This window comes from Megascapheus bottae, unplaced genomic scaffold, assembly GCF_031878675.1.
Source record: "Megascapheus bottae isolate mThoBot1 unplaced genomic scaffold, mThoBot2.hap1 HAP1_SCAFFOLD_502, whole genome shotgun sequence".
In the NCBI taxonomy this organism is placed as follows: Eukaryota; Metazoa; Chordata; class Mammalia; order Rodentia; family Geomyidae; genus Megascapheus; species Megascapheus bottae.
The window spans coordinates 28,117-41,129 of record NW_028327511.1 but is presented as its reverse complement, the minus strand read 5'-3'; the positions used below and the strand labels follow the sequence as shown (position 1 = coordinate 41,129).

The 13,013-nt window shown below is 56.8% G+C and overlaps 1 protein-coding gene across 1 annotated transcript; it reads right to left on the bottom strand.

Moving 5' to 3' along the window:
- Positions 1–214: 214 nt before the first annotated feature.
- On the bottom strand, positions 215–13,012 carry LOC150039720 (filamin-A-like; the record flags this gene model as incomplete). Its single annotated transcript, XM_090327637.1, has 27 exons — positions 215–732; positions 1,633–1,836; positions 1,920–2,138; positions 2,285–2,461; positions 3,778–3,910; positions 4,443–4,558; positions 4,791–4,928; positions 5,089–5,355; positions 5,474–5,596; positions 5,691–5,843; positions 5,920–6,123; positions 6,204–6,365; positions 6,472–6,645; positions 6,749–6,877; positions 6,964–7,104; positions 7,192–7,294; positions 7,441–7,536; positions 7,644–7,891; positions 10,233–10,256; positions 10,415–10,604; positions 11,136–11,292; positions 11,379–11,502; positions 11,828–11,998; positions 12,096–12,256; positions 12,343–12,505; positions 12,583–12,756; positions 12,844–13,012. Coding segments are annotated over 27 exons (4,308 nt in total), but the record flags the coding sequence as incomplete, so codon positions are not given.
- Between the last annotated feature and the right edge of the window lies 1 nt (position 13,013).

The window sequence follows — 13,013 nt, the reverse complement described above, 5'->3', positions numbered from 1 at the left end:
AGCCACTAGCACCCAGCAACTTGGCCTTTCCTTAGACCCCATTCTGCAAGTGTCACATCTCTGTCCATGCATATTATAATCCAGAGACACAGACATGAAGCTAATTGCAGATGGGGACTCGTGGAGCCAGGGACTGCTTCTCTGCTTTTGCTTTTCTGGTGCCTTGCACATTGGTCTTACCCCCATCCCCAGGAAAACCACGGCCACGCACTCACAGAATAGAAGCAAAATTTTATTCTTCTTGGGTGGGAAAAAGTATTGGCAGGTGGTTGTACACAGGACCACCACCCCTCCCACAACCAAAGAAGACAGGCGCTGCCACCAAATGGCTCCCTCTGCCCAAGTGAAAGCCAAGAGGCCAGAGACAGGCCAGGGGAGGCAGGTGAGCACAGCGCAGGGCAGGGGAGACTGCAGTGATAGGGTGGCCAGGGCCGCCGGGGGCAAGGGCAGGATTTAGGGGAGAAGGATGGGACTGCTTGGGGAAGGAGGTGGGTGTGGGGATGCTTCCGGTCATGGGAGCTAGTAGCTGGCATGGGCACCAGACTCAGGGCACCATGACGCGATAGGGGCTGCCTGGGATGTGCTCGTCACCCCACTTGACCACTAGTGTGTACTCCCCTTTGTCCTTGAGCAGGTAGGACACACTGTAGAGCCGGCTGCCCACATGTTTCACCAGGATCTCCTCACAGGGTGTCCTCGGACCATGCACCCCCACCAGCAGCATGTTGTTGCCTAAGGTAGGAGAGGATCTCAGTTACATGCCTTGACTCTCCAAACTTCAACTCTAATTGCTATGAACCCCTTCTTTCCAACGTATGTCCTCTCTGTTTTGCTGACAGGTCTTTCCAAAGACTTGCCAGCACCTCCCCCAACCCACCAACCCAGGCTGGCAAGCTGCAAGCTGCTTTTGTTTGTTTGTTTTTGGTGCCTATCCGGGGATGTGAACTCAGGGCGTAGTCGCTGTCCTTGAAGTTTTCTTGTTCAAGGCTAGTGCTCTACGATTTTAGCTACAGTTCCACTTTCAGCTTTTTTTTATGGGTGGTGGTGGTAGTGGTTAATTGGAAATAAGAATCTCATAGCCTTTCTTGCTCTGGCTGGCTTTGAATCACCATCTCCAAATTTCAGTCTCCTAAGTAGCTAGAATTATAGGCCTGAGCCAACGGTGCCAGGCTTGTCACCTGCTCTTTGAATAGAGACTAGCCAAGAAGGCTACATGGTCCTATCTTCTTTGTCCCCACAGGGTTGAATTAGTTATTTACTTTTTCTTTTGGAGGAACAGCCATGGTACAGAGAGAAGCCTAGGTGAGAGATGGCGCTAGAAAAGACAGCCAGAGGCCGGGAGTTTGGCCTAGTGGTTAAAGTGCTTGCCTAGCATGCATGAAGACCCGGGTTCGATTCCTCGGTACCACATACATAGAAAAAAAAAGCCGGAAGTGGTGCTGAGGCTCAAGTGGTAGAGCGCTAGCCTTGAGAAAGTCCAAGGACAGTGCTCAGGCCCTGAGCTCAAGCCCAGGACTGGCAAAAAAAAAGAAAGAAAAGACAGCCAGATCCCTAAAGACAGTTCCTATATGCTGAGTGACTTGTTATTTCTGGCCCCATGTTCTCAGAAGGCAGAGAGGCAGAGCCACCTACCTGCTTTACTGCAGTCTACTGTGAAGCTGCTCTTCTGGCCTACATAGGCCTTGCTCAGCCCCAGGCCCTTGGCTACCACCTTGCTGGCATCAGCAGGACCTGGGCCCAGGGTTCCATGCTGGGGGACACTGGCAGCCTTGGTCAGGGAGTCCACAAACACTGATGATGTCTCGTGGAGGCTGTGGTTGCTGACAAGACGAGGACCTGCGGGGCAGAATGGATGGGGCTGAAAGGTGACCAGAGTGCCAGGCACTGGGTGGGCACCAATAGCCCAGACCTAGGCTCACCTGTGACCTTGGCCTTGAAGGGGCTTCCCCCAATATGGTAGGGCCCACCATACTTGATGGAGATGAGGTAGCTGCCAGGAGCCATTGGGGTGTAGGTGACACGGTAGCCTTCGGGGCACTCCTGGCAATCCATCTTCACCTTGGAGGGTCCGTCAATCGTCACCGAAAGGGCACCAGCTCCCGCGTTGGTTGTGTTCACAATAAACTCTGCTGGGCTCCCTGGGGCCATGGGAGGTGAGGCACAAATCAACCTGGTGAGCTTCCCTATCCTCAGCCACTCAGCATGGGCTTGTCACCTCTGCACGCCTCCTGTAGTCACCAAAAGCCTGGAGGACTGTAGCCACAGACTACATCCATGGACCTACCTGTGATACCACCTTCCAAGCCTGCTCCATAGGCGGACACCAAGCCTGGGTCCCCTCCATGCCCAGGCTCCCCAACTCGGATCTTGAAGGGGCTTCCAGGGATGTGGGTACCATTGAACTTGACATCAATCAGATAGATGCCGTTCTCCCGTGGGATGAAGCGCACGGCATACTTATCTGAGGAGCAGAATGACAAGCTGTGGGCATGGGATCCCTTTCTGTGACTGGCAAACATAATCTGCAGTCAACAGCTTAGTATTGGCCTTTTTCATTTCCTCTGCCACCTACAAGAGCCCAGCAGCACAGAGATTCCAAAGGCTTTAGATGCTCGATCAGCCTGCTGTTGAAGCTCCCTTGGACCAAAGTCTTTTACAAGCCAAAATACCTACCTGCTGCCTCTTAATAAAAGTTTACTGCGGGGGTCGGGAGTTTGGCCTATGGTAAAGTGCTTGCCTAGCATACACGAAGACTCGGGTTTGATTCCTTGGTACCACATACATAACAAAAAGCCGGAAGTGGTGCTGAGGCTCAAGTGGTAGAGCTCTAGCCTTGAGAAAGTCCAAGGACAGTGCTCAGACCCTGAGCCCAAGCCCAGGACCGGCAAAATAAAATAGTTTATTGTGATCCAGGCACAACTGGCTATAATCCTAGCTACTCAGGAGGCTGAGATGGAGGATGGTGGTTCAAAGCCAGCCCAGGCACGAAAGTCAGTGGGACACATCTCCAATTAACCACAAAAATAGCTGGAAGTGGGGCTATGGCTCCAATGATAGAGCATTAGCCCTTGAGCACAAAAGCGCAGGAACATAGACCAGGCCCAGAGTTCAAGCCTCACAATTGTTGGAGAAAAAATGCTAAAACTTAGGATTGTGATTCCAACTCAGTGTAGGCAAGAAAAATCTGTGAGATTCTTCTTTTTTTTTGCCAGTCCTGGGCTTGAACTCAGAGCCTGACCACTGTCCTTGGGCTTTCTCAAGGCTAGAGCTCTACCACTTGAGCCTCAGCACGACTTCCGGCTTTTTTTTTCTATGTATGTGGTACCGAGGTCGAACCCGGGTCTTAATGCATTCTAGGTAAGCACTTTAACCACTAGGCCAAACTCCCGGCCCTCCACATTGCCTTTTTGTAGCTGAGAACAGGTAGGTTGTAAAAGACGGATAATGTGATTGAAGGTATGATACAATGAAATGCTATATCCTTTGCCACAGGGGTAGGCAGCCCAATGGAAAGACCATGTGGCTCCCTCTGGAGACTGCGCGGCCTCGCCGGTAGGTCTTCCTAATGACCATGGCTGGCAAGCTGATCCCCCAAGGCTTTTCGTTATAAGTTGAGGAAGAGTCTCTTGGCCGGGGGTCCGGGTGCTGGAACTTAGTCTTGGCTGCTTAAAGAATCCTTTCTTTTGTACTCTAAGCCTGCCTAGAAAGGCCTGCTGCCCCATGGCTGGGCCAAGTCGGATGGCTGGATGACTTGGCAGGTCAGGGAAAGGGACTCACCTTGGTCGATCTCTGTGACATAGCACTCCTCCAGGGCTCCCGAGGGGCTGTGCACCTTGGCATCGATTGCCCCCTTGGCCCCATTCAGGCTGACTGCAAAAGAGGCTGGTTGGTTGACCTTTAGCCCTGACTCCTGGAAGCACAGCAGATGAGGTTAGATAGGGCAGCTGGGCCGAGGCTTGGGAGGAGTTGGGGCCCTAGAGAAGCAGGCTCACAGAATGACACTTACCCATCTGGTGTCCAACTTGGTTTAAAGAGGGACAGCCACTGATTTGTCAGAGTAGCAAGCCACAGGCACACTTCCCAGTCCTCCACCCCTACACTCATGCCCTGTGATTGCACGCACGCACGCACGCATACCATACACACACATGCAACTAAAAGGAAGGGTGGCCCCATTTGTGGGTAACACCCAGCCCTGGCAGGCTGTCCCTCTTTAAACCTGAGCCCTGGTGCTCAAGGGGCACAGGCTTCTGTTCAAAGCCTTTAGACCTGAGACACGAGAAAAACACCACGCGGTGGGCTGCGCCCAGCCAGAGCAGAGGCCAAGCACCCAGATTTGTTCTGAGAAGGACACTCGACAGCGCCGAGGCCTGCTCTCCATGGTGGCTCTGGTCTGGCCGGGCCCAGGAGCCTCAGGTGGGAAGTTTCTCTCAGTGCCTCACCTGAAGACTAGAAACAGTAAGGCGGCGGGCGTCACCAGACGGAGAAGCCACAGGCACCACAAAGGGACTGTCAGGGATGTGCTCCTCGTTGAACTTCACTGACACCTCATAGTCACCTGCACAAAACAAAGAACACAAGGGTGTGCTGGGGACACCCCTCCACACACACACACACACACACACACACCATGGGCAAACCCACAGAACACACATCAGTGCTTGGGCCTCCTCTGTCTGCCTCCCACAGCCTGGTGGGGCTGGCTCTAGGTAGCCCCTGAGGCCAACAGGGATACCACGGACACTCTGGCCCCACCTCCCCCCAACTCCAGCCAGTAGCACTCCACGTACCTGGCTCTTGGACCACGTAAGCCACACCACAAGAGCCATCCTTACGGTCCTCGAACGAGATCTCAGCTTTGCTGGGGCCCTCGACAGCAATGGCCAAGCCCCCAGCACCAGCTTCCCTGGTCCAAATGCTGAATTCAGCTGTAGGAATGCAGTATGTCCTCATGGAGGCTTTGGTCCTCTGGCCCCAGACCCCCTCCAAACTTGGCAAAGATCAACATGGCTGCTAGCTATTTCCTCGCCCCCATCACTACTACCCAGGGCCTACCCACAACAAGTGCTCAGTGGACAGTACCCCTACCTGGCACTCCAGCTTCGGCCCTCTCTAGGCCAGGTCCTCCAGCACGAACCTTGTGGGCGCCTCCTTCGCCTAGGGGCCCCACAGTGAACTGGAAGGGGCTCCCAGGTACATGTTGGCCCTTGTACTTAACGCTGACTGTGTGCATTCCCATCTCAGCAGGTACAAATCGGATGCAGTAAGTATGGTTCTCTCCTTCCACGATCTCTGCCTCATGGGTCTTGCCTGATGGGCTAGTCACCTGGGCTGTCATGTCTTGGATGCTAATTTCTACAAGTGAGAGATGACCTAGTGAGCAGGACCCGTCTCTGCCATGCTGTCTGTCCGTCCATCCCCCCCCATGCTTAGAGCTGCCTTGGCAACGCCCCTGAGATACTGAGTTCCTTACCAGGGATCTTCAGGCTGAGGTCACAGTGACTGCCGACATTGGCTACGGAAGGGGCTCGCCGCCTGCGTGTGATACTCTCCTTCACCCGGCCTTCCCCGGTCACCTTCACAGAGAAGGGGCTGCCTGTTGGATGAGAGCATAGCCTAGGCTCACAAAGGGTACCTGGTACAGGGGAGCTGCCAGGCCGCAGTGAGCTGTGTGCGACAGGTGTACTCACCGGGCACGTGCTGGTCAGCGAATTTGATGTTTATGATGTAGTTGCCAGGCTCCGTGGGACAGTAGGTGACCCTGCACGTGCCATCCTCCAGGTCCTCTGTGTTGATATCCACCTTGCTGGGGCCTTCAATGGACAGGCTGAGCCCACCATAGCCTGGGGAATGGACAAGTATAAGCCAAGGTGCCAAACACAGCGCTACTGCTCCAGTGGGCACGTCACCACTGCCTACCTGCATCTCGGGTGTCAATAATGAACTCGGCTGGCTCAAAGGTGTGGCCTTCATGGAGGCCCTGGCCGGAGACGCGCACTCGACTGGCATCCCCGATCTCAGACTGGCTGATCACCACTGGGATGGGGCTGCTCGCCACATGCTGCCCGTTCTTCTTCACGTGTACCAGGTGCTCCCCTGTTTCCTTGGGCACGAATGAAATCCCTGGGCACAGGGGAAAATTGTCAACAAGGGAAAGTATGTGGCCCTTTCCAGAACCCTCTGTTCCTTTCTCAGCTTCTTACCCACGTGGCCATTACGCAGGCGCTTCAACAGACAGGGCTCCTCTCGGCCTGAAGGGGGCACCACAGTGGCTGTGAGCAGGCTCAGGTCTGTCTCTGAGATGTTTATGGGGATGTCGGCAGCAGAGCCCACTTTTAGGTGGGACATCCGCATGGAATCGTCACCTGATGGAGAGAGCAGGCCATTCCATCCATCACTGTTATTAATCCAGCCACAGGAGACCACGCCCACTCTTCTGCCTGCCCTGTCACTGCTACTGCTGCTTCTCACCTGTGACCCTGGCAGTGAAGGGGCTGCCTGGGATGTGCTGATCGTTGTACTTGACGAGAATGCTGTAGTCACCAGGTAGCACAGGTAGGTAAGAAACGCTGCATGTCCCATCCTGGTTGTCAGTGCAGCTGATTTCTGCTTTAGATGGCCCCTCGATGGCCAGGGACAAGCCCCCTGGAAAGAGTCACAGGTGAGACCACGTACTCTGCCCAGGACACACCACTGGGCTTCGCACTGGTGAGCAGCCCCATTCAGGAATCCCTCCAGCATCCCTCACCCTCGCCTGCATCCTTGGTGTTGACGGTGAACGTAGCAGGCTTGTTGACTACTCCATGGGTGAGGCCAGGGCCATAGGCAGTGACGTGGCCACAGTTGACATAATCCACATAGAACTGAAGGGGGCTTCCTGAGGGAGGAATGGGGCACATGGAACGCCAGCCTCACACAGTCCGCCTACCCCCCGCCTGACCCAGGCAGAGGCGTTGGGCCCACCTGGGATGTGCATGTTGTCATAACGGATGTCCATTTCATGCAGGCCAGCTTCACTGGGTGCGTAGCGCACTGTCACGGTGCCATCCTTATTGTCAGTGATGGAGGGCTGTGCCACTTTGCCTGAGGGCATCCGAACCTCTCCTGCAGGCCAGTAGGTTCGGGGTCAGGACAGCTCCACTGGTACACCCTGGCCACTGGGTTTCTGAGTTCCTTCCCAGCCCTGCTTACCAGTGATCTCTCCTTTCTTGATTGTAAAGGGGATGACAAGGTCAAAAGGCCTGAGACTGGTCACATCCAGCCCATTCACACCTACCATGGGCCTCTCTGGTCCCTGCAGTGGAGATACAGAAAGCACGTGAGGAGCTGTAGGAAAACGTGGGATCCCTGATCCTATGTGAGAAAGGGCCTTATCCCACACCCAACAGGTCAGCCTCAAGTGTCCACGTGGGCTGAGCAAGCGAGGAGGCCAAGCCTTACCCAGTTCTGTTGGCCACCTTGGGCATAGGTGTACTGTGGAGCCAGCTGCTGAGGCCGTAATGGAGTCTGTGAGGTGGGCTGGTCCCCGGCCAAAGCCTGCAGGATGAAGCAAGAGAGCCGGAGATGGTGATCAAAGGGGCCCGGAGGGACAAATCAGGATCCTCCTAGATCCCCTTGCCCACCCCATCCCTGCCCCTCCTCACTGTCACTTGGAAGGGGCTGTTGGGCACATGCTCGCCGCCGAAGCGCACGCAGATGACGTATTTGCCCGGCTGGGGGGCTGTGTAGAAGATGTCGAAGGTGCCATCCTCGTTCTCCACCACATCCACATCCACCTCAGAGCCGTCGGGGGTGCACACGGTGCAGGTCACCTTGCCTTTGCCTGCTGCCTTTGTGTCCACAGTGATTACTGTCTCCTCCCCAATCTGGATGGTAGGGCCAATGCCAGCACCTGGGAGGGCAGGGCGGGTCCCCAAAGGGGGAGCCAGCAGGTGAGCCTGGCACTCAAGTGTGCAGCCACCAGCCTGCCCAGCCAGGCTTCTTCTGCCACCACCAGGCACAGTCAGACCCTCCCCCCACCTCATCCCCCTCCCTCCTAAAGCTGGAATGGCGAGTGGTTTCTCAGAAGGCAGGAAGGATTCTCCTGAGCACCTCAAAAAATACATGACAAGAGGCCCTAATGGGTGGTAGCCAGGTGCCAGGGAGGAACAGGAAGGGACTATCCCAACGTAAGCATTTGAGCATTTGCTGCCAACTTAGCCTCAGCTGACCTCGTGGCCCATGCTGATCAACATCAGTGCTATGGCTAAGACCCACAGCTGCCGGCGCCCCTGTGCCCAGGCCGTGGGCCCCAGTGCTATGTGTGGACGCAGTGAGGGGGAGTCCTGCTGCAGCGTGGGGGGCTGTGATACTTGCCTCCCAGCCCGCGTCCCCTCCCGCCCCCAGGCCGTATGGTGGGTGCAACTGGACTTTCCTGACAACTGAGAACGCTCGCTCATCCAGAGGCTCATGGTGAGAGGCAGCCTAGCGCAGGCAAGAGCGGGGAGCAGGGGGCAGCAGAGTTAGCACCCGAGCAGTGGAGCACAGCAGGTTTGGCAGAGCAGTGGCAGCACCCAGGGGACAGGGGACAGGAGGCCCAAGCCACGGCCATCGCTGGGTTGCAGGGACGGAGCATTCGAGCAGCCTCCAGGGCCCCATAGTGCCCGAGGAAAGGGGAAGGACAGTGACGTTATGATCTGGGGCTCAGCCGTGGAGGCTTGGAGGCTGTGGGCTGTGAGAGGCCTGGCAGCAAGAGCACTCCTGCGGCCTGGCCTCCTGCCAGCAAAGCAGCTGCCTGAGGACCAAGTTCAGGGGCCCCTCTGGCCAGCCTGCCACCAAGTCCCCCTATTAGCTGAGGGCTCACTCTGTACGAGGCTTTGTCCTGGCCTTCCACAGTTCAGGAAGCTCCCTTAACTCGATGCCTGGCCTGGCTGCCTGCCCACCCCCGTGAGTCCGCACTTATACCCGCCCAACATCACCCAGCTAGTGGTTTGGGCTGTCTTCTGAGAGTTCTCCCTGGCACTCCACTTCTGAGCCAACCCCAGCCAATTGGCAGGTCTTGCTCATGCCATCCACCAAGTTCACCTCCCACGGTCCTCCCGCTTGTAGCTCTATAGCCATTGATGTGGCCCCAGAGCTTCTGGCTTCTCTGAAAGTGACGTCAGCCCGTCAAGTGGGCTCCCTGGCTGCACTGCACACACCGTGGCCAGGGAGATGAAGACTATGGAGTCGCTCTTGTCCCTGATGCCCTAGCAGCTGGGAATTGGGCCTCTCCATTCCCAGCCTCCCTTCCCCCTGGCCTGCATGTGCATGCATACACATGCGCGCACACTCATGCGCGCACGCGCGTGTGCACACACACACACACACACACACACACACACACACACACACTGGAATCTCAGATCCCATGGCCTACTCTATAAAGCAAGGTAGCTCCTGACCAAAAGAAAACAAAACAAAATAAAAAACCCAATTACTTTCTAACCCTCTTCTTGGACACCTGTCCAAATGCCAGGCCTGCAGCCTCTAGACCCTTTTATCAGCATTGCTGAGATGTCCCTATGCCTGGCTGGGGACTATGTGAATAACGTCACTGCTGGGGAAATAGGGAGAGGGAGGGAAGGAGGGAGGCGGGTCACAGAGTGCACTTTGGGGCTCTGAGGCTGGGCCACGCCCCGCCATGCTGGAGGCTCAAGCAGTCACTGGCATTGGCACTACTGCACCACCAGCCAGCCCCACCCGCTCATGCACCTCCCCCAGCCTGGGACGCAGAGGCCCCTGGGAGGTGGGGATGGAAGTCTGTGGATCTGACCAGGGCTTGAGACTCCCACTGAGTAGAGGAGACCCGTTGTCCCCTCTGCCTACGCAGGAGCCCTTGTGAAAAGGAAGCACCTGCTGCTGGTCCCCGGGTGCTTCCCTGGGGTGCCAAGATCCCCAGACCCCATAGACCCCAGGGGATACCTCTTAGGATATACTTCACCCCAAAGCTCTCAGCTGCAACCCAAGTGCTCACATAGGGAAGTGGAGGCCCAGAGAGGGAAATGGCCAGAGCTTTGGTGCTCAGCTCCAGAAACCTCCCTGGGCTCTATCCGTCTCCAGCCCATGGCCCTGTCTCACACAGCCTCCCCCACTGAGTCTCTGCCTAGAGCTGCAGCTGGAACTGTTCTGGGAATGAATTAGCAACGAAGAAGAAAGGAAGCTGCCCCTCTGGGCAGGAGGGGCAGTGGGAATGGCCCCAGCAAGCAGCTTACCTAGCCCGTGACCTCCGATTGACACTGAGGTGAGAGGGCAGAGAGCAAGGAGAAAGGTCAGGTGAGTCACTCAAGGGGGCGGCCCCCACTCCCACACGCCGCCCCAAGCAGCGAGCCCTTGCACACAGGCACACCCAAGCCCCGTGCCGACCTCCACGGTGGCCGCTGGCAGGCTGGCTCACCTGTGACTGTGCACTTGCTGGCATCCCCAGTGGGCACAGCCCGGACCCGATACGGGGAGAAGGGGATCTCATCACCACCATACTTGATGAGGATTGTATAGCGTCCTGTCACATCGGGCACATAGGCCACTGTGTACGTGCCATCATGGTTGTCTTGGATGTGTGTCTTCTTGGGCTTGCCTTCGGGGTCCTGTGCGGCGGAGCACAGGGGAGAAGGTTGGCCAAGTCCCCCATTGTTCCAGGGCCCCTCAGCCAGCAATAGTCCCAAGGCAAGCCTCTACGTGGCTCTTTTACGTGCCCATAGGCAGGGCCGAAAATAGAACCCTTAAAGTATACAGCATTCATCATGGAAAAAGGCAGGACGAGAGAGCTTGGTGCCCAACTTTGTGCCCAGGGACCGCCCTGAGGAGCTTGCCCAGAAGAGGTCAGGATTGTATCCTTATTCCTGGCTCATGAGATTACAGATGCCAACCAGAGGCACCACAGGCTCAGGCAACATGCTTGAAGTCAGCACTGAGTGTGTGTACTGCTCACCACCAAACTAAGGTTGGCAAGCTGGAAGCAAGGGGCCTGCCTTTCACTGTCCTCCGTGTGCAGCTCCCTACGCCACCACTAGCTTGCCCTGTCTGCATCTCCACATTCCAGCCTCTAAGGCCTGGCCCCCTCCCCTTGCTCCTGTCACCTGCAGCTGCAGTGCATTATGGGAAGCCACAGAGCTCACCGTGATCTGGACAGCTAGGAGACCTTCGCCAGCATCCTTGGCGTCAATGGTGAACTCCACTGGCAGGCTGGCTGGCACACCAGTAGTGTTGAGTCCGGGTCCACTGGCCTTCACCTTACTGGCATCATGTGTGGGTAACACCTTGACCTTAAAAGGGCTTTGGGGCCAGGGTGTTGTGAGTGACGGGCACACAGCTCTCAGCCCCCAGCCTGCACCGCCATAGGCAGTGGGCCTGCTTCTTACCTCCGGGGTACCTCCTCTTCCCCATATAGCACTGAGATGCTATAGGGCCCCTCTCGACTGGGCACATAGTTGACAGTCTGGGTGCCATCAGCGTTGTCCACCACATCCACTGGCTCCACCAAGCCTGACCCCAGGAACAGAAGCTCACTTGGTACTCTCAGTCCTGTTCCCATCCCACTGGGCCCCAGACCTAGAGCAACCACGTCCTTCCCATGCAGCTGCAGCCTAAGACAACGTGGAACTAGACCCTTGCCACATCTGTTGACAACGTGGAACTAGACCCTTGCCACATCTGTTCAATGGCCAAGTCCTGTTGACTCCACCTTCTTCGCATTTTTGCCCAGATCCACAGCTACCTGAAGCTCTTTTGCCAACTTCCTAGACACCTGACCCAGCTCCAGGGTAGGCCTCCCGGAGACCTTCCTGCTGCCAGGTGTGTGAACACTCACCTTTGGGCCCTTGCACTTTGACCTGCAGAGGGGCCACGCCAGCCTTGCTTGTGTCCACCTGGAAGGACTGAGGGAGATTGGCACGAACCATGCCCGGGCTCAGGCCAGGCCCAGAGCACTTGACTTTGGATGCATCGGTCACGTCATGCACAGGGACCTTGAAAGGACTACCTGGGGGTCGGGGCCAGAGGGACAGTGGCTATGTAAGCCTGAGTAGGGACAGAGAGGTAGTCCTAACCCTTCCCTGGCCACCCCGCCATCTCCTCACCTGGTACTTGGTGGCCACCATAGGTCACATTAAGGCTGTAGGTGCCAGCCTCATAGGGGATGTACTCTACTGAGCAGCTGCCATCCTTGTTATCCATGCAGGACATCTTGGCCTCAGAGGGGCCCTCTACAGCCAGGCCCAGGCCACCTGTGCCAGCTCCCCTGGTTGACATGGACAGCTTGTTATTCCTGGGGACTGATTCCCAGGCCAACTGACCAATAGATGCCCTCCCCGGGGGCTTAGTCACCTGGTCTCCACGGTGAACTTGTTGGGTTTGTTGGTGGTTCCGCTTTGGAGGCCTGGCCCATGGACGCGCACTCGGGAGGGGTCGCAGCCCTCGGCCACAGGCACCTGGAAGGGGCTGCTGGGCACAGGGCTGCCGTCATAGGTGACGTTCACAGAGTGGAGGCCTGCAGGGCAGGCCAGGTTAGGAGACTGGGCGGCCTCACCCACCTGCTACCTGGCCCAAGGGCGCAGCAGCACCTACCCTCCTCGTAAGGGGTGTATTCCACTTTGTATGTGCCATCACCACAGTCCTGCACATACGTCTCAGTCAGGTTGCCCGATGGGTTGGCCACATGAGCCTTGACATGTGGTCCTCCAGTCTGTGTCAGAGCACGAGCGTCCACGCTGAACTCAGTGGTGGCCTCTCGGAAGACACCTGGAACAAGCGACAGTGAGGAGCCTGGGGCTCTGGGGACTCCGGCTGTCCACCCATCCCCACACACCCCATAGCAGGGCTCCTCACCTTGGCCCTCAATGCCAGGCCCATAACACTGGATGCCTGATGTGTCTACAGCAGGCTCCACCTGAAGCTTGCTGGGGAAATTGGGCACCGGCTGGCCGCCATACTTGATAGTGACGGTGTAGGCCCCAGGGCAGAGCGGAATATAGGTGATGGTGTGTGTGCCATCGCCA